The 21,616-nt window shown below is 41.4% G+C and overlaps 1 protein-coding gene across 1 annotated transcript in view; it reads right to left on the bottom strand.

Moving 5' to 3' along the window:
- Positions 1–21,616, bottom strand: part of DIAPH3 (diaphanous related formin 3) — a 129,235-nt gene that overhangs the window by 70,272 nt on the left and 37,347 nt on the right. The window contains exons 16-23 of the mRNA XM_081858056.1: positions 20,037–20,372; positions 11,361–11,475; positions 10,059–10,148; positions 7,137–7,231; positions 4,985–5,086; positions 3,996–4,235; positions 2,096–2,225; positions 5–128 (exon numbers count right to left, since the gene is read on the bottom strand). Coding sequence (XP_081714182.1) covers positions 5–128; positions 2,096–2,225; positions 3,996–4,235; positions 4,985–5,086; positions 7,137–7,231; positions 10,059–10,148; positions 11,361–11,475; positions 20,037–20,372 — 1,232 coding nt within the window. The remainder of the gene's footprint in view (positions 1–4; positions 129–2,095; positions 2,226–3,995; positions 4,236–4,984; positions 5,087–7,136; positions 7,232–10,058; positions 10,149–11,360; positions 11,476–20,036; positions 20,373–21,616) is intronic.

Genomic DNA, 21,616 nt, shown 5'->3' with positions numbered 1-21,616 from the left:
TATGGACATCTTTGTCACAAATTTGTCATGAATATCTTCAGAAAGGGGAAAGGTCTCTAAATCCTTCTCAAGTTGTATAAGCTGCCTTTCCATCTGCTTCAGGCTCTTCTCCAAGCTTTCTGCTGAAACTAAGCATATATTTATAATTAAAACCTCACACATATCAAAAGGTGAATACTGTTAGTAGACGCTTTCTTGCAAAGATTCCTCTAAGTCCACATTGTGAAATACTTTTGTGTTGAGTTCTACTATCTACTCAATATCTTCATGAATGATCAGTTTAATAAATTTACTCAATCACATCACAAGAAACAGCAAATGTACTCAGGCTCTGACTAGTTAATGCACAAATTGAGTGATTTGGAGAGGGCATACTGATCACAGTTGAGACAGTATATAGGTATACAATTGGTACCAAACATACTATAGTACTTACTCTTCATGGGGACATATGCTTCTGCCAGAATCTCTCATCTTAAAGGGAGAAAGTTGTTCAGTGGTAGGTGCAAAACTTGTTTATAGCATCCTGGTGAAGCATATAATTACCAAGAGTAGACTAATAACCATGAGGTGCACATGACTTCATGTACCAGCCAGTCTGTTTTCCAGATAGAAACATGTTAAAATTTTGAACTTCTAGTTTTGCTCTCCTGCTTCAGGATTTGCTCCAGAAAACTTTTCTCTCAGATCACCGTGAAACCGTGGTCTCTAGTATAGGTGAGATACATTTGAATGGGCTGAAGCACTTGATTCAAGGAGCAAGAACAAATAAATATGGGTTCCAGAATTTATAAACCTCTACAGAGAATACCTGAGTTATATTCAAAATAAAATGTCAACTAAGTAGAGCAGGGTGTCTAACCTTTGAACTTCCATCTCTAGCTGGACTATGACTCCCGCTATCTCTATTTCTCTTTGCTGCCTGGGCTGTTGGGAGCAGGAATCCAAAAAGATCTGAAAGACCACAGATTAGCTGTCCCTGGGATAAAGAAACACCACTTGTATCCTGAGATATGCCCCAAGCACCACTAGTACCTTAGTGAAACTTTGGATGTGACTATGAATCCAAACCGCAACTACCTGTACTGGAAGTGGCTGAGATACTGGGGGAAGTGTTGAACTTTCATGAGCACCATATCAGAATGTGTGTCTTATTCTGTGTGCCTGGGTACTCTGTAGTTCAAGCACTATTCGAATGGACCTCAATATTTCCATCTTGACACTTTTATTCAGAATACGTAGATCCACTTTGGAGCAGAATCATCCACATATCCCCATTCTGTTGCACCATAAAAAAGACTCCAGAGTGCCTCTGGGCCTGTGAAACTAAATGTTCAGTAGGTATAGCATATGTTTGATGACTAAGCACGTTAGCCAGTAATGGCGCTCATTTCTGGATCTCAGGGGGGTCTTAAATCTGTTCCTTACACTCCTGGCAAATTTCAGTGGCCAACTTTGTTTAACTTGGAATTATCTCCTTTTCCTTTTGTAACATTTAAAACTTTAATAAATATTATTTAAAAAAATAATAATTCAGTGGCCAACTTTTCAGCCCATACATTCATGCTGGCCTGCTACCCCTGTGGTGCAAAGCAAAAGGATGCAGGATGTGCAGGATAACCTGGCATTAAGTGCAGCATGGCTTCTTCTTTCTGGGGGGGGGGGGAGGGAGGATCCCTATGGCTGAAAGTGTGGAGAATTCTTGAGGGCTTGCTGCTTGTCAGTTTGGATATACATCTGTTTGAGCCTCTGGTACTGCAGGACTACTGATCTTTTTCAGATTTGAAATCTTGACAATTCTTGTGCCAGTCTTGTCGATTCTTACCTTTCAAAGAAGCATACCAGTATCATGTACAATATTTCCAACTCTGTGTTGCTGCTTTCTTATTGCACACCACTATTCTGTTCTGGACATTTTCTTAGTTCAATATGAACTTTCCTGAAATGACCTTCCGCTTACAAGGAAGCTTGAAAAGTAGTAAATTCTGGAATGTAAATTCTTGGGTGTGGGTACAAACTTCAACACTCAAATAAAAAATTATTCATTCTGGACAACAGCTGAATAAAATATATTAGCCCATTCTTTAATACAAACCTCTGCTTGCTTTATCTAAGCTCTGCAAGTCTTCAACAAAGCTTAGGACTTCAGGATACTTCTCTTCACACAATTCCACCAGAAAATGAAGCAGTGTTATCTTCTGATCAACTGATTTGGTGTCCTTTAACTAGAAATTAGTAAGTGAATATTCAGAAGCAGTAATACATTTTGATCATATATTTTATGATTTACAAAATAGAAATTGAAATCAGTTTTCCTGCACAATATCCGAAAACTGAGTTTTGAACCATTTAAAAAAACTAATTGCATTTAATTTGCCATTTTAATTGAAAATTTGATTTTCATATTCAAATTTTGTTTTCTAATGCAGAGTTACAATTAGCACGGACATGGTCTAAAGCAGTCCTTGCCAATTTGGTGCTATCCAAATGTTTTGGACTACAACTCCCATGATGCAGTGTAAAGTATCTATAAGATACCAACTTTGTAAAGGAACACAATGTAGCAACCTTATTGACCAAGTTTAGTCTGAGTAGGTGGGAGACCATCTGCTCCGAGTTCCTTGACAGAAAGGGGGGCGGGGGGTAAAAATGTCTAAAATAAAAATAAAATAATAAGCTTTTCAGATTTTGACATCAAAGTTTGAATATTTTTTATTCAGGGAATGTTTCCCAAAATGTTTAATGGATGAAGATATTGCAAAATTTCTAAATAAGACTGCACACCAGGAGCCTTTTACTGGAAGATACTGCAAGATTCAGGGACACGGGTGGCGCTATGGGTTAAACCACAGAGCCTAGGACTTGCCGATCAGGTCAGCAGTTCGAATCCCCGCAATGGGGTGAGCACCCAGTGCTCGGTCCCTGCTCCTGCCAACCTAGCAGTTCGAAAGCACATCAAAGTGCAAGTAGATAAATAGGTACTGCTCCGGCCGGAAGGTAAACGACGTTTCCGTGCGCTGCTCTGGTTTGCCAAAAGTGGCTTAGTCATGCTGGCCACATGACCTGGAAGCTGTATGTCGGCTCCCTCGGCCAATAAAGCGAGATGAGCACTGCAACCCCAGAGTCGGCCATGACTGGACCTAATGGTCATGGGTCCCTTTACCTTTACTACAAGATTCAATTCTAATATTGATGCTTTAGTATCAGATAGTAGCCAAATACAGTGGTGCCTCGCAAGACAAAAAACTCGCTAGACGAAAGGGTTTTCCGTTTTTCGAGGTGCTTCGCAAGACGAATTTCCCTATGGGCTTGCTTCGCAAGACGAAAACGTCTTGCGGGTTTGCTTCCTTTTTCTTAAAGCCGTTAATACCCAGGGAATCCGCGCTCCGCAAGACGAAAAAAATCGCCAGACGAAGCAACTCGCGGAACGAATTAATTTCGTCTTGCGAGGCACCACTGTATGTACATATCCAGTGCATATTGGGAAAATATCAGCCTTCAAAATCAGAAGAAAAAGCTGAAATAAATGTATTTCAGCTCTGACTGAGTATACTCTGTGTTGTACAAATCTGAAGTACTTGCAGAACTGGGACCAATTATTTGCTCCGTTGAACCCTTAACAGAATTCACTAAGTGCAAGCTTTCAGTTTTATTTTTGATGTACTAATAAAAATATTCGTAATTGAGACAATGAGCAGCAACAATAGCTCACCATGTCACACCTCTTTATGTCGGCTTGAAACACCAAAGCTTTTAAAACTGTACAGCAATCTCGAAACCGAGCATACACATTTACAATATCTACTATTGTCTAGATCAAAACAAATTAACTGCTTTTGTAAGTGGGTGGGGGTAAATGAATAGACATTTAAGCTGAAGTTATTGAAGATGTTAGGTGTCAAAAAACAGAAAGCAATTTAAACTGCATTGTAAATATGAAAAGCAAGTGATTGCAGCACTGAACTCAGCATTCACAGCTCTTTAAAAAGACTCACTTTACATAAGGAGCAGAGGTTAAATCCAAACGTCTGTGCATTTCGAGATCCTGCATTCATGTAGTTTCCCATTAGCAATACTAGTTCCAGAAGCTTACTGAAGCTCCTGCTCTTCTTTATCTCTTCACAGGCAGCACTGACAGCCATGATGTCAGGTTTGATGTTATTCACCTGTTCCTCAAACTGAAGCTTAAAAAGAATAGCACTCAGCCGTGGCTTCAGCCTCTTTACACCGCTCATCTGATTGAAAAGGGGGAAAAGTTATCTTTTAAAACCTATGTTATGCTTTAGCATGGAGCAGGTTGGTTTAATCTTGGATGATTTACAGGTATGACAAATGGACTGAAGCCAAACCTCATGCCTATATACTATCCCAAAATAGATAAATGAACGAGGAACACTTGTTTGAGCAATATTTAACTTGTGAATAATTATCCTTCTCAGCTATATTTAACTTGTGAATATACTAAGCCGAAAAGCCCACTAGCATTTCTTCTGGTCTTCCAGGTGCTTCTTATCAAGTTGTTTGCACAGCACCACCCATTACTACTGGGGAACATTAGTGCATAAGGAGTTGCTCAGGCCATAATAAAGTTTGAGTGACACGTATAGTTCTAAACATAATTATTCAGAAAATGTTATAGGAGAATTATTTGTGTACATGTGTTCTTGGGACTGCAAGTCTCTTCATTCTTTTTCTGCTTCACTATTCTAAATTCAGGGGATAAGGTGGCAGAAGTGCATAAGCAAAATCCCTGCAGTATATCAAAACCCCAGCATTATCTTGGACTGTTCAAACACTCATAGCCCTTACTGCCATTGAAAAACCATAAGAAGCTAGAAGGCAAGTGTCCAGTTTTCTCCATTTCTTATGTAGAAGAGCCAAAAATAGAGCTTGAGGTAAAATACTAAAATACTTCTCAAAGATTCAAAAATTATAGTGATATTGTTAGCATCACATATGAAACAGAAGGAACAGTGCTACTCACCACAATACAGAACTGTTCTGGTTCAGACAAGTTTTCATATTCACTCTTCATTTTGGACAATTCATTCAGTTGTTTTTGTTCAGGAAGGTGTTTTATTAGATTCTATGTATCATGAAAATATATGAAATATATTAAGAGTTTTCACGGTTTTTTCTCAGTAAATGTTCCCATGAGGTTTTATTTTACACAACCAGTTCAAAAAATTTCAATTCAGTCTCACAAAGAATCAAAGGAATTTGCTCAGACAGCAACACATGTAAAGAAAAAAGGATTTTATCACTAAAAAAATGAAAACTAAAACTGACTCCAGTGAGAAAATATAATTCAATTGTTAAGTGCAAAAGTGGAAATTCCTGATTTTTAAAAGTGCAAGTTTCCATTTTCTTCACTACTTGAAAACTATTGTAATCATAGCCCCAGGGAAAAAAGCTAAGTAGCAGTCAATAAACAGCCTTCAAAAGAAATGCCATACAAGAATATGGGGGTGGGGGAAAACAGTTTTTTAATGAATGCTGACAACTGGAAATTATTTTCTCATGGAGAAGTGAACTCTTAAGTGGGTTACTAGACGGGCCTCCTAGTCACAACCTGGCAATTCTAATTCCCAGAAAACACCAATGTTGAATTTCTATGCTACAATAAATATTCCTTAAATTTTATGTGAGTTTAAACATTGACTATGTTATTACTATGATTACACTGTTGCATAAGTCGTGTGATTTTTTTAAAAAACAAAACAAAAATGTTATTATTTACATCAGTTACTATGCTTGTTTATTTGGGCAAACTGCTTTTTGTTTGTATAGTGATACCACGTAGAAAATTTGTGTCAATAAACATATAACCTTTAAATAAAAGTAAACTATTAAAAGTACATCATTACAGTCTAACTTAAGAACTGATCTAGACAAGGGCGGGGGAGAACTGATCTAGACAAGGTATTTAGCACTAGGATTTCAAGCTACACCAATGGCATTATTCAGCACAGATAACTAATTTACAGCATGATGGCACTCAACTCAAGGTACAAATTGTACCAGATGATATAAACAAAGGGGCTGGAAATTCTGTAGCTCTGTAGAGCTTTGCACAAAGGTTTTAACCAACAAACTAATGCTGTGTGAGCCCACTTGACAGAATAAAGCCTGAGGTTTTACAACAAAACCCTGTACCCTAAAGGTGGGAGGGTTTGATATTCATACCACACATGGCCTAATAGAAAGTGAATGATGTAGAACCTTCATTAGAACATTCTCCTTCTCCCACTAATGGCCTATGCTACTAGATGGCTGGCAAGAGACATTAGTTAAGGCCTAATTACACCCATCTCCATTTACATCATCACATTCACTAGCACAGCTGGGGGGGGGGTATCAATATATACCACAATTTATACAACAGTTCTTGCTCTAATTCTTGGCTGCTGTATTGCTTCAGAGAGATTTCATGCCATTTTATTCATCTCCTATCACTTGGGATATTTAAACTGGACTGCAAGAATAGAGTACACTTGTCACTTCGAAAACTTGATCATTGAAATATGGACAGTCAGTGATATTAAGTGAAGCCCATCCACAGGCAAAAGTGGCTTACACTCTCACAACAGAACAACTTCTTCCCCTCCCACCTGTGCAGTTCCCAAATCGACTCCAGAGAGTTGATGGGACCTTCCAAAGTAGAAGTGGGGAGCATGGAGAAGCAGGTAAAACCAGTTCTTCCCTCCACCCCAAAGTCTTTAAGCCCAGGAACAAACAAAACTCCAGACAATCCCCAATATCTTCAACTATCCCTATCTGCTATATCATGTAGCCTACTAAGTGACTACATCTGCACTGGATTGGCTTTGCAGTGAATAGTGCTTTGAGGCATTAGCTTGAACTTCATGACCTTTTGCTCCTTCCATGTTTTATTGTTGCTTTTTCAATGGTTGTAACCAGCCCAGGGACCTTAAGATGAAGGAATGATGATGATGATGATGATTTAGGAGACGTTTAGGAGAGTATTCTTTTCATCACTGGAATTACATCAGGCTAGTTTTATTTTAAAACTTACATCCTGCCCTTCTGCATTAGAAGCCGTCAGCTAAACATTAAACCAACAGTTTTTTATTCATAAAAACCTGATTATAAAGCTGCTTATCAGTTCACCATACCTGAAGCATAGACTCCGACAACTGGGCTTCATCTATTTCCAGTATCATCATTTTTATTTCTTCATAAGGTACCCGAAAATAACCTAAGAAGATAGCTAAGGAAAAGCACACAAACACAAACTACGCTTATCAAATGGGAACACATTTTGGCTAAGCAAAAGTAATGCTGTCCAGCTACAGTGCTTGCTGAGATGTCTACCAAAAGTTTTAAAGTGACCACTTGCTCACTTTATAAATTTGTGGCACATCAATAACTTTAGCAAGACACATGAGCTTAAATAAGGAAAGAGAAATGAAAGATAAATTAGTAAATAAAATTCTCTATTAAACCTATTAGTTGCCTTTCCCACAACAGTTATCTCAAAGCTACTTACAAAAGCAGACATTACAAACAATCTAAAACATTAATAATACGTATCAGAGAGCAGATCCAACTGAACCCTATCCCATTACAAGCTAAGCATAAAATTAGGATCCAAAGGCCTGAGTGAATAAAAATGCTTTTGCCTGACATCTAAAAACAGAAAGCAATGGTGCCAGGCATGCCTCCCAAGGAAAAAGCATGCCACAAAGGGGCAGTCACTACTGAGAAGGCCTGTTGTCTTGTCGCCACCTCCTTTGGAAGTCGCATCCAGAGAAGGGCCCACAATGAGGAATGTAGGTGTCAGGGAACTGCCATCAGTTCAGAGGCGAGAGGTGGAAGGGCAGGTGTGTTACAGGGAGCCTCCAAAGATCTTGCGAAGCAGTTCTTCCTCTGGCAAGGAGGGAAGCCCCGCCTCCAGTGGGGAAGGGGAGCAGGGATCAAAAGATGCTAGGGAGAGCCTCAACACCGAGCCTGATCAAAGCGCAGGGGAGGCAAGTCCCCCTTTGCCAACGCCCACTTTGCGCAGTAGGTTTGCGCGCAGAGAGGGGAGGAGATGGGGGTCACACGACTGTTATGCTGGGGAAGGTATAAGGACCACCAACTCCCAGATTCTGCTAGCGACTGAGCAGACATGGACTTGCAACTCTGCACTGTAAATACTTTGTACAGATAATAAAGCCTGGAAAAGACAGGTTGGAGTCTTGCCTGTTTGCTCTCGAGCAACCACACCAACACCTGACAGTAGGGTTCAGGTTGGTTGAAGTGGGGAGTGGCGGTCCTTGAGGTACGAGACTCCTGAACTGCATATGGCTTTACAACTCAAATCGTGCGTGGTAGCCACTGCAGTCATGCCAAGATTGGGGTTATGTGTTCAGACTATCATTTCTTAAAAGGAGAATAGCTGGGCTACCAGACAAAGCTGATGGAAGGCACTCTGCACCACAGAAGTCGCATGAGCCTAAAGTACCCAGAAGTACCCAAAAGCTACACAACTGCTTCTTCAGTGGGAGTGTAACCCCATCCAGGGCAGATCACACCCCACCCTCCAGTCTAGAGAAACACACACTAACTCTATCATCTTATGTGGTTTAAACTTCAGTTTAACTGCTCTTATCCAGTTCATTACTGAGGTCAGAAACAGAGCTATCACACTCACTGCCACACTTGCAGATGTAAAGAAGGAATAGAGCTGTGTACCAGGAGCTGATAGGTTGGGCTGGACGGCATCTGTCTGTTTCAGGAAACAAAAGAAGGAGTGCAATGCACTCCAAAACTCTGGATAATCCCACTCAGCATTTCCACGTAGATGTTAAGCTCATGAACTCTGAAACCTGCAGCACCTCACAAAGGCGGCTCATGTGCCCCAATCACCACTTTCTGAAGATGGTCAGCCAAGTAGGATCAAAACGTCTGCAAAGCAGTACTGCCCCCAGAGGCGGAGCAAGGCGGGTGCAGTGCGCTCCGGGTGCTGTTGGGGCCGCTGCCTGCCAGCAAAGCTGCGAAGGAGGATGGTGGCCCCTGCGCAGGGCTCATGGCAGCGGCCTCGTGGGCGGGTTGCCCCAGGTACCGGAGAAGATAGCTATGCCCCTGACTGCCCACCCCCCAACTCAAAACAGCTGCTCCAGAAGAATACCATAGGGGATGTGAGATTGTGCCATGACAGGAATTTCCTCACCTCAACAGCATGGATGGTGAAGTCACCATTGTCTAGTCAATAACTATCTCTTCTCCTAAGCCACTGGAGAAACTTACTAATTCTGCTGTGGGAGCAAGTTGAGAGCTCATCCACACTTCTGCTTGTCCCATGCTTTCTAGGTAAGAGTGCAAGAGGTTTCTTGTTTGCCCCACAGCTTACCCTGGGAAAATCTGCTGTTTACGACTGAATTGTTTCACATGTCAATCTGCAGAAAACTGACATTTGTTACGATTCACTGTAAACAGAGGGTTTTCCCTGAGGAAGCGGCAGGGCAAATGAAAAACCTCTCAGAAAGTACAGGACAAGCTGAAGTGTGGACAAGCCAAGAGAAACAAGCTCATTAGAAAAATCCCCATTGAAGATGGCAAATACTGAATAAAGAAAATTTCTGAGTTTAAATATAAACAACAACCATCTACTGATAGTTAAATTTGTTTCTGATGGATAATCTTCCAGAAATTTATGTACTTTTGCAATTTAGTTTCCAATGTCTGAAAGCTCTGGTATGTACAGTAATGAATCCTACGCTCACCATTACATAAGTTAAACCTACTGTTGATATTGTTGTTATACAGGGGTAAGCTAACATAACTTCCTCCATATGTTGGAATCATGCTGCTTGAGACTGATGGGAGGTGGAGTTCAACAACATATGGAGGACACCATGTTGACAATCCATGCTTTAATACAAAGTGAGAATGGAGTTTAAAATTTCTGTTTTAAGCTGTTTCTATTTTGGCTGTAAGCCACACTGAGTCCTAAATATAGTAATAATAAATACAATTCAGTAAGTAGAACACTGTTATTTTCAAAAAAATCTGACTCTCTAAAATGTTTTAAACAAAGTAAAGCATTTACATACAAAGGTTTTGAGCAGTCTTTGGATCCAAAATTTTGAGTTCTTTGATTCGTTTTTTAATACTTCTCTCTTCAACATTTTCATCTTTTTTTACTGTCAAAAAGCACAACAATGTTATTAGCACACAATAATGTTAAGCATCAAATATTTCCCTAAAGATACATATTTTGTTGTGGTTTTGGAATGGACTTCCGGAACGGATTAAGTTTGAGAACCAAGGTACCACTATAAAGCCAATTTACTCAAGTTTAATCAGCATTTCCTTTAAAGAAACAAAAAAAACAGAAAGGCAGCCATGTTAGCTCATAAGAAAAAACTCCGAAATCCACAGTTGTAGATTGCCTTGATTTGATTGGTTCTAAGAAAAGTATTGCTAAACTAGATTAAAAATGTAAATTAAGCTATGCCCACACAACATCAAACTGCTATGGGCTGAGCTATTTTTTGAATCACTGTAACCAAATACAGTGGTACCTCGGGTTAAGAACTTAATTCGTTCTGGGGGTTCTTAACCTGAAACTCTTCTTAACCTGAAGCACCAATTTAGCTAATGGGGCCTCCTGCTGCTGCTGTGCCGCCACCACATGATTTCTGTTCTCATCCTGAAGCAAAGTTCTTAATCCAAGGTAATATTTCTGGGTTAGCGGAGTCTGTAACCTGAAGCGTCTGTAACCTGAAGCGTATGTAACCCGAGGTACCACTGTACAGTGCATTTAATACACAATCAACAATCAAGAGTTGTTTATCAAGCAAGCGTCTGCAACTTGAACAGGTTTCATACTCAAAGCAAAAGTATGAATAGCAGCTTTGCATGAACCACCACCAGAGCACCACTTATCTATTTAAAGCCAATGAAGATTAATGTGGAGATGGAGATAGTGATATTCTGATTTCAGCTGCACTTCTCTTATACCACTGAAGCACATGGAGCTCTAGGCAGTCACTTCCTGTGCTCCCTACTTTCTCCATTTGTCAATGATCCGTTTAATACACGCACACACCCCCCTCAAAAATCACAGATCTGTGTCTTGCATTCCCAACTTTGAACTATTGTACATCCCATTACAAAACATTGACCCAAAATTGTCATATGTTATATGCTCCTTTTCCTAATTCTTCCTACAGTTCATATGGTATCACTTATAAAAGGCCTTAGGTAAGCCAAAGTACTATTCAACTTGGTTCTCAGACAGCACATGTAGATATTCAACTGTAGTTCTAAGAAATTCTGATGTTTCAATCAAAATCAACTAGGCTCATTTTCTAACCTAGTAAGAATTTAAAACAAAACAATTAGTTACTTACGGGGTTTTTTACAACAAAACGTAAGCTCCAGCTTGCCTAAAAGATCAGCACTCTCATATCTGCCATCATTTGCCTTAATCCAGAAACAGTTCTCATTCATTTCTTGTGGTCTAATCTGCAAATATAATAACATAACTGCTGAGTGATCTCACATTAGCTACAGATATATAATAATAGAAGTCACGCACAAAATATGGAAGTTGATCATTAATATAGCTGATAACGATGAAGAGAAAGTAATATTAGTTCTTTCCAATGGCTTAGAAGTCATTCTGGATAGAGGCAGAGCTCGAAATTAGCAGGGCGCCAGGTGCATTTCACCTAAATATTCTCTATTTCTGAGCACCTCAGAAAGTCTGGGTGCCATTTTTTGCCCCTGGCTGACACTCAAGGATTACTGAAATGTATGTGTTTTGAAGCCTTGAACTATATGTTAAGGATAGACAATACAGTCATGCATCGGGATGAATATGCTTCGGGGTGTTTTTTTTTTTAAATAATATTTATTACTTTTCCAACAATTTAAACACTACAAAAAACAAGAACAATACAATACAATACACAAACACTACATAACACTAACACATTAAACTAACAAAACAAAAACAATTTAAAGCACATCAAATAATTTCAATATCTTATTTCCACGACCTTCTCACACCTCCCTTTTTGTATTCCACTTCTATTGTTTCAGCAATTCCTTTCCATCTTCCTCTGTTTTCTATCCTATAATTATCTTAGCACATTCTAACCTTATTTTCCCTTTAATACTCTATTAATCTGTTTATACTTAATTCCTTATAACATTTCTACTAAAGCCGTATAACTTCATTCCAACATTTTTCTAACATTCATCTTTAATACTCTATTAATCTATTTATACTTAATGCCTTATAACATTTCTACTAAAGCCATATAACTTCATTCCAACATTTTTCTAACATTCATTAAATTTACAGTATTTCCGTAAATAGTCTTTAAACTTTTTCCAGTCTTCTTCCGCCGACTCTTCTCCCTGATCTCGGATTCTGCCAGTCATTTCCGCCAGTTCCGTATAGTCCATATAGTCCATCAACTTCATCCTGGTGATCTTCTATCCGATGCTCTTGGCTCTTTTCCAAGTCCCTTCTGCAGATCTTCATACTTATACAAAAACTTTACTTTATCTTCTACTGATCTTATTTTTATTTTCCTTCCTTTGAAACTGAAGGATAGACCTTGGGGAAACTCCCACCTAAAGATGATTTTGTTCCTTCTCAGCAGGGCAACAATATCTCCGTAGTTAGGCCTAAAATCCAAAAGATATTTCGGGACATCTTTAAAAATGTCCACTCTTGACTGTTGTACTTCTAGGTTCTTCTGGTAATGCCAACCCAAGATTCTATCTCCCTCTTCTTTAATTTGAAGGGTGATCAAGCAGTCTCTTAATCTATTCTTCTCTTTTTCCCCTCCTCTTCCAAGTCTGAAGGCCCTCACAATTCTAAACTCTTCTTGGCCCAAGTCCCAAAAGTCAGCAGATTCCTGTATGAGAAAATCTGTCAAGCTTTCCTTCTCCAATTCAGGTAGGGCTCTGATCCTCAAATTCGTCTGTTTTTCTTTAAGTTCAATCATAACAAGCGTCAACTTATGTTCATCAAGTTGCCTCTGTAGGGCTGGGACTCTCTCTCTCTCAAGTTGTGTTACTTTACATTCAGCAGCAACAGCTTTCTCCCTGGCTTCCTCCGCAGTCTGCCATATCAAAGTAGATTCCTGTATCAATTTCTGGATAGTTTCTGTATTGGTATTCACCTTTTGTCCCAAATTATTTATACTTTCTGTATTTAAGTCAATTTTAGTAGTTACAGCATCCACTTTCACATTTATCGCGTCTGTTTTCTTGTTAAGCTGTTCCAGTGAATCATTTATCTTATTTAATGCAGCCGCTAAGGCTTCTTCTGTCAACATTCCTCTTGATTTTGAGTGTACTGATGCAAAAGCAGCAGCCGCACTGCGGCAACCCAGAAATAACGGAGCGCGTTACTTCCGGGTGTCACCGCGTGCACACGCATGTGCAGACCGTCAAAATGACGTCACACGCATGCGCAGAAGCGTCGAAACGTGACCCGCGCACGCAGACACAGGTTACATTCGCTTCGGGATGCGAACGGAGCTCCGGAACGGATCCTGTTCGCATCCCGAGGTACCACTGTATGTTTAAGAAGGTTAACAATAAAGAGCAGAGTGTTTTGAAAACTGAAGTATGGTGTCAATACAGTGGTACCTTGTGTTATGGACTTAATCCGTTCTGGAGGTCCATTCATAAGAGGAAACCACTCGTAACATGAGGCGCGCTTTCGCTAATGGCAACTCCCGCGGCTGCCGCGCCACCAGAGCTCAACTTCCGCTCGCATCCCGGGGCAAAGGTCGCAACAAGGGGCATCTACTTCCAGGTTAGCGGAGCGCATAACCCACAGAATTTGTAAGAGGGACGGTACGTAACACGAGGTGCCACTGTATTTTTATTATAAACGTCAAATTAAACATGTATTAACAATTTCTTTTTAAAATGTGATATTAACAATGTGTCACTTATGTGAATTGCATATTAGTTCATGCTTATCAAAATAATAAATAAAAAGCATTGCCCCCCCCATGGCCCACAACCCAGGTCCCAGGAGCCATTTGTCTCCTAGCTTTTCTATCCCAGTTTCTAACATTGGAAAGAAGAAGTTAAGTCAATTCCACTGGACATACAAGGCTGAGGTAAGTATCGTGTTTCCAGACAACCAGCAGCAATGAGAGTAAGAATCTATTAAAGCTGCATTGTCCAGAAAGGCCTCCTTGCCCTCTCAAATAGTTGTGCTACTGTGTAAACTTCCCCAGATCCCTGGACACCTCAGAGTGCAATGGACCACAACAACATAACAGTGCTGCGCAAGAAGCAACCAATTTTAACAGAAACCCATGTTCTTTTCAGCATATTTATAAACATTCACATTTCTGTGCTAGTTAATACAGCTCATCCTGGAATGAAAGCAACATGAAGGTTGCTGATTTGCTACCAGACCAAGTTCAAGGCATTGCTATTGGTATATAAAGCCCTTAACAACCTGAGACCAGTTTACCTATGAGATTGCCTTATCTCACAGGACCTACTTGACTCCTTCGACTGGCAGAATTGGCACTACTGTAAGTGTCACATAATCCCAGTTCCACATTTGTAAAAACTTAGTGTGGCAACACCTACACTTTGGAACTCCCTGCCTATTGAGATCAAGTAGGTGCCTTCACTGCACTCTTTTCAGTGCCGGCTAAAAGCATTCTTGTTTAGGAAAGCCCACTGAGATACTTAGAAAGCCGAAGTAATTTTAATCCGTTTTATTATTTTAACTTTTGTATGTTTTAAAGTGTTGCAAATGTTTCTTGGTTGTTTTTATCTCTTTGTAAACGGCTTTGAATGTTTTTGTTTTTACAATCAAAGCAGTATCAATTTTATGAAATAAAAAATAAAAAATACATACCCTATAGCAGTGTTTCCCAACCTTTTTTGGGCAAAGGCACACTTGTTTCATGAAAAAAATCTCGAGGCACACCACCATTAGAAAATGTTTAAAAAATTAACTCTGTGCCTATATTGACTATATATAAAGTAACTCTCTTTAATAGGAATCAAATAAACACAAATAAAGTATTTTATAATTACTTTATTATGAAATAGTAAGTAAACAGAAATATGAAAAATTATAAAATACTTTATTCAGTGAACCTGTGAGGGCCCGCCCTTTGCGGCAGCCGATTGGCTGCCGCCGTGGGCAGTGAATATTAATGATGTATCATTTTTGTGCTTCATGCTGTGGCCACAGACATGTGATCTGATGGTGAATTTGGGGTGACCCAATGCAAAAATCCTGAGAATCCCTGTGGATCCATGTTTTGTAACCACGTTTTTGCACCATTGCAGCCCCAGGCAACAGTGGGTGTGTGATTTTGGGGGGGCAGGCTGTAGCCATGGACATGCTATGTGATCTGATGGTGAATTTGGGGTGACCCAATGCAAAGATCCTGAGGATCCATGTGGATCCATGTTTTGTAACCACATTTTTGCACCACTGCAGCCCCAGGCAACAGTGGGTGCGTGATTTTGGGGGGGCAGGCTGTAGCCATGGACATGCTATGTGATCTGTTGGTGAATTTGGGGTGACCCAATGCAAAGATCCTGAGGATCCATGTGGATCCATGCTTTTAAACCACATTTTAAGTGGGGAGGGAAGGAAAAACACAGAACGGACAAGGAGCACGAGAGGGGTGTGCAGAGAAGCAGCTGGCTAAGAATGCAGGAGAGGGGTATAACGGGGAGGGAGGAAAGGAAGGCAAAAGTTTTCCCTCACCTACTCACCCAAGCCAGCCAGCTCGCACGCTCTCTCTCTCTCTCTCTCTCTCTCCCTCCTGCCTGCTTGCCTGGAGGGGAGGGGCTTTCCCTGCTCTTTGTTCCGTTTGAGCAAGCACAGCAAGGAAACAGAGGCGGGTGGGCAGTAAGACCCTGAGGCAAGTGCGGCTTGTGCTTGCTCAGCAGCTTCTTCACGGTGCTCCGCGGAACGGTGTTCTTCATCCCGGCGGCGGCGGCTCCCTCTCTTTCCTCTCAAGCAGAGCGGCCTTCCTGCTCCAGCCGCGCCTGCGCCTGAGGAGTTTCGAATCTGCCGCCGCGCGCAGGGTGACGTCACGGCCGCCGCCGGGCCAATCCGCCTGCTCGGCCCCGCCTCCCTTCTTCTCGCCTCCCTCACGAGAGGAAGCGCCTCCCTCGCGCACGGCGGATGCAGCCTGAGCAGAGTCCCCTCTCGCTTAGAGCAGTGTTTCCCAAGCGGCACACGAGGCAACGTGTCGTGGCACACTAGTGTGCCGCGGAACACCGGTTGGGAAACACTGCCCTATAGGTCACTTAGGCTATTAAGCATTTGATTCTGATGTGATATAAAATACTAAGCATCAAAGGGGGTGCAGTTTTGTTGCATATAACAGGAATGAAATAGCTGATTCTAACCAATAACAAGCCAAAATTGACGAAGTTTAATATCCTCCATTAAAAACAAGAAGTTAACCCAACAAACATTAAAAGCTATATTAGAGCAGTTGCTATGTTCCTGTTTCACCTTTAGTGAGACTGCAGACCCACTACTCTAGTACATGCTACAACTATTCACTGACAGCTGTACACTATTCATCACTATAGTACCATATTGTGGAACAACAACTGCACTATGGAGTTCAACATACCAGGGACAACGCTATCTAAACTATAATAGTGTTATCATCACCAGTTTTTAACAGATTCGTGAAAATGTAGATACGTAGCTCTGAACACACAAAAAGAAGTTACCTTCTTTAAAAGTGTTGCAAGATAAAGAAGTTCAGGAATAGTAGCTGGTATGCTGGGAAGTAAGGTGAGCAACAACCAAGGGGGGGAAGGAAACTGATCCCTTTACCACAAAACAACTATGGGATGGGGACTGATAAATCAGCATCATGAAGTAACACATCACTCTGGGCAGTGGCTGATCACCTGCACAGTGCTCATCTAGCAACTCTCATGGTTCTGCAGCCTTCCCAACACCCACTGCAAAGGGAATCTAGTACATCTTCTTCTTAATAGCTGTCAAGCTGCAGTGACTTCTTCCTTGATAGCTGCTTCTTCTTGCATAACAACAACAATCTTTATTACGGTCCAGAGACCCAACAAATCGTTACAAAGCAATACACAATTCATACAGCCTACCTCCAGGTTAAACAAGCATTTTGTTCAGAATATAGGGGTCATTGGTTCTTGCAACCACTGATAAAAACTTTGCCACTGCTAATGTTCTAGCATTTGTCCGGTCTTCCAATAGGAACCTGACATAGTGAGCCTCTGATTTTCCCGGGAAGGGTATCAGCAAGGGTAATATCAGTTCAGCCCTGGCCTGCTCATATTTTGCACAGTGCAACAAAATATGTTTTATGGAATCAATGTCTTGAGCACACGACCAAAGTCTGTCCTGGTAGGGAACTCCTCTCAACCTGCCATCCAACACTGCAGAAGGAAAGACGTTTAGTCTGGCTTTGGTGAAAAGCCTTCGATAGTTTGGTACTGTCAGGTTTTTAATGTAAGATGTTAACTTAAAGACATGCCCATATTGTACTCCTACTGCCAGCGGACTACAGACTGCATGTGATCGAGATCGCAAGTCACTGTGTGCATTATCCCATAATCTTTGCTTTAGTATCTTTTGGGCGCCTTCATAACCCAGGTAATACATTTGGGGGGCGGGTGACAGACCAATAGAGGTGGCTTATTTAGCCATGGTTTTCTGCCATTTGCTGACAAATTCCTCATTGGTCAGGTGCTGGTACAAACCCTTCCCTAGATCAAACACTGAAATCCTGAGCCAATGTTTTAGGGCAGCCCACTACGGGCAGCCATTTTAAGGGACGCGGGTGGCGCCGTGGGTAAAACCTCAGTGCCTAGGGCTTGCCGATCGCATGGTCGGCGGTTCAAATCCCCGCGGCGGGGTGAGCTCCCATCTTTCGGTCCCAGCTCCTGCCCACCTAGCAGTTCGAAAGCACCCCTAAGTGCAAGTAGATAAATAGGTATCGCTTTATAGCGGGAAGGTAAATGGCGTTTCCGTATGCTGGGCTGGTGCCAGAGCAGCTTCGTGACGCTGGCCACGTGACCCGGAAGTGTCTCCGGACAGCGCTGGCCCCCGGCCTCTTAAGTGAGATGGGCGCACAACCCTGGAGTCGGACACAACTGGCCCGTACGGGCAGGGGTACCTTTACCTTTACCACGCTTTAGTTGAAATTGGGCATTTACCAGCTTCTAACAGAAGTATGGAGTTGGGGACACAGTTGGGTACCTGCAACAAAGATTGTAAAAATTTTGCCTGAAAGCCATCTAGCTTTGGCAGGTCCCCATTATGCCAGACATTTGCAGCGTACAGGAGTTGGGAAACGGGTTTTGTGTTGAAAACCCTTAAGGCTGCTGGAACATATTTGCCGCCCTTTGTGAAAAAGAATCTGAATATGGCTAGCTTTGTGATCTCCGCCTTTTGAAGGGAGGTTTTCCAGTGGTGCTTCCAAGATCCTGTATGATGGAATGTGAGCCCTAGATAACTGAAGTATTTGATCTGTTCAAAGTTATGGCCATCCAGCACCCATTTAGACCGGGAGAAGCTTCTTTCAAAATCTAAAATTTTAGATTTTTCATAAGTAATGGATAAAACCATTTCCAGAACAGTAATCAGAAAATTTCCTCAGCAGATAATTCAAACCTGGTCTGGAACGTGAGATGATGGCGGCGTCATCAGCATATAACAACAAGGGGGTCCTTCTCATTCCTATTTTTGGAAGGTGTCCATCTGGGTCCATTAAGCTCTCTTCTAGGTCATTTAAGAATAGACAAAACAATGTGGGGGCCAAAATGCATCCCTGTCTAACCACCCTAGTCATCTCGACGCTGTTCGATAACTGTCCTTGTCGACCCTCGGACCTGCAGTTTGGTTCCATTGTACAGGGCTTTTGTATGAAAGAGGAGTCGTTTGTCCTGCAAAATCAGATTTAATTTGGACCATAGATGGGATCTGGGGATGGAGTCAAACGCTGATTTCAGATCCATGAAGACCACAAAGAGTTTACCCTGTAAAGGCCTGGTATACTTCTCAGCTAGGAAGGACAGCATTAGACAGTGGTCTGATGTTGAATGGTTCTCACGAAAGGCTGCCTGGGCTTCAGACAGTATATTATGTTCATTTAGAGAAGTTGTCAGTTTGCTACTGAGGAATCGGGCATACAGCTTACCAATTATTGAGGGCAGGCTAATTGGCCTATAATTGGAGGGTACATTTGCGTGGCCTCTCTTAAAGATTGGGACTACTATAGCATGTTTCCAGCTATATGGTACCTTACCCGAGTTATTTACTACCGTATAACAGTTATTAGAACTTTACCATAATACTACCTGAAGAAATTAGGCCTTGTCTCAACGACACAGGCTCTGGTTATAGGCTGGCTAGATCTACTGTATTGTGCTCTACATAAGAGTCATTTCTAAAAACAATTGAGAAACTTCAGTCGGTACAACACAATGCTTAGAAACTAAACCACCAGAGTCTATTATAACTATTATGTGCAGTTTATATTGCTATTTCTTTCTGGACACACTTTAAAATACTGCCCTTGACCTTTAAAGCTCTAGTTAATTAGGACTACATTACCTGAAAAACCATCTGCACCTATATGAGCCTGCCAAAACTTTCCCATTGGTGGCCCTGTTCTCTAGCCAATAACAGGAGACAGGGAAGGCTGATGGGAAGCAGAGGCCGGGCTTTTTCAGTGGTGGTACATACGGAATAAAATCACCTCAGAAGTATGCATGGCACCCTACCTAGCAATCTTGAAAATGACTCTCAAAACCTTTTTATTTCAATTGATTAAAAAAAAAGTAAAGTCACCTATGTCCGTTTTATGGCTCATTTTAAAGGGCTCTGTTTTCACTTTAAACCAATTTTAATTTTTTATTAATTCCATACACCACCTTGTGAGGACGTTTGTGTTAAAATGTGAGATACTGTTCTCTTAATAAAGGAATAAAAATAAATAAACTAATACCAGTGTCTAATAATTCAGTTCTACTTAGAATTTTGCAAAATATGCTTTCCGTTTATTTACCTTTAACCAGTTCAGTCTTTTCATAGTGACCTCAGGTTTAAATTCTTTTTTAGGCTTCAATCCATAAGGCAGTACTTGAGGAGGAGGAGAACACTGTGCTCCTGGCAATGTCTGTAGTGGTGGTGGTGGCGGCACACCAAAAGGAGGAGCCTTTCCTGAACTACTGGTCAATGAAGGTGGCAATGGGGGTGGCGGTGGGGGTGGGGGTGGGGGTGGCAGAGCTCCAGCTGAAAGTGGTAATGACTTGGGTGCTGCATCAGCTAATGGGACTGGAGTCACATGTCCTTCCAAAGATGTCACTGGACAGGCACCTACGCCATTCATTATTGAGCCATCCTGAAAAGCAAGTTTCCGATTTATGAATACAATCCCTAAATATCATTTAATAATATCAAGTTAAACTTATGAAACCCAGCATAACTACTCTGTTGTGAATTTGACATAAAACTGTAAAATACAATGCCAATGTGATGAGACAGTTTAGGAGGCAATTCTATTCCCTAACCAGTATATTGATGGCAAAGCTCATCAATAACATGCAGGTCCACTGTGTTGCTTAGCCATTTGCTACCAACCACAATGCAAAGAACTAGCATTGTGTACAAAAGCCTTATGCAGCTTAGACCCAACATTGTGCAAATTAGTAATGCTACAATGCTGTATGTTATTCATATCACATAACTTTCTCAGACGTTTCCAGTTAGGAAACATAATAACTTGGAAGCCTTGTTGGATCAGACTAAATGGCCATCTAGTCTAGTATCCCACTTCCAATAGCAGCCAATCACATGTTCCTAAGAAGCTTAGAAGTAGGGCACAGTAGCAAAAGTCCCCACCCAACCTTGTTTGTCTACCAGCAATTGCTACTCAGAGGTGTATCGTCTCCACATGTGGAGGCTACATTTAGTTATCCTTCCCAAAAGGTTTCCTCCATGAAATATGTCTATCTTAAAAAAAAATACTGTACTTTTATGAAGATAATAAAAGTATAACGTAAAAATATGAATAAAGCACAAGACACTACCAATATTAGAATTCTATCTGAAATGCATAAATGTTCTTCCTGTTCTATCTAGCATGGAGTAACAGCAGCTTCTTGTTCAAGATTCTCTTATCTCCACATTGGAACCATTCTGCCCAATGGTTTAAAAAAAAATAGTTTTAAAAATATTGTCAGGGGACTGCCATTGAAAGGGGAGAGGGGGGCAGAAGAGTCCAGGGAGCCTCCAAAGTTGCTGAGCAGTAGCACTTTGTCAGGCAGTGGAGAGTCATGCCTCCAGCGAAGCAGAGGGGGAAAGGAGGGGCAAAGCGAGGCAAAGGCTCACAGACGTTACTGTGAGTCCAAGCACCTCGGCTCAGCCAGGCTGGTAGGGAAACGGACATGCCGCTTCCGTTGCCCAGTTTTCGCAAGGGGGGGGTCAAATATAAGGAGGGAAGGCGGAGATTTGGGGTGTCTAAGTTCTTATGCTGGGGACGGACGGACCGGAAAAGGCCACTCCAGGAATCTGCAAGTGAGTGAGACAGACATTAACTTTGAATCTCTGAACTGTACATAGTTTGCACTTAATAAAACCTGTAAA

This window comes from Podarcis erhardii (assembly GCF_964252035.2).
Source record: "Podarcis erhardii genome assembly, chromosome: 4".
In the NCBI taxonomy this organism is placed as follows: Eukaryota; Metazoa; Chordata; class Lepidosauria; order Squamata; family Lacertidae; genus Podarcis; species Podarcis erhardii.
The sequence above is the reverse complement of the archived record's forward strand: the minus strand, read 5'-3'. Positions and strand labels throughout refer to the sequence as shown.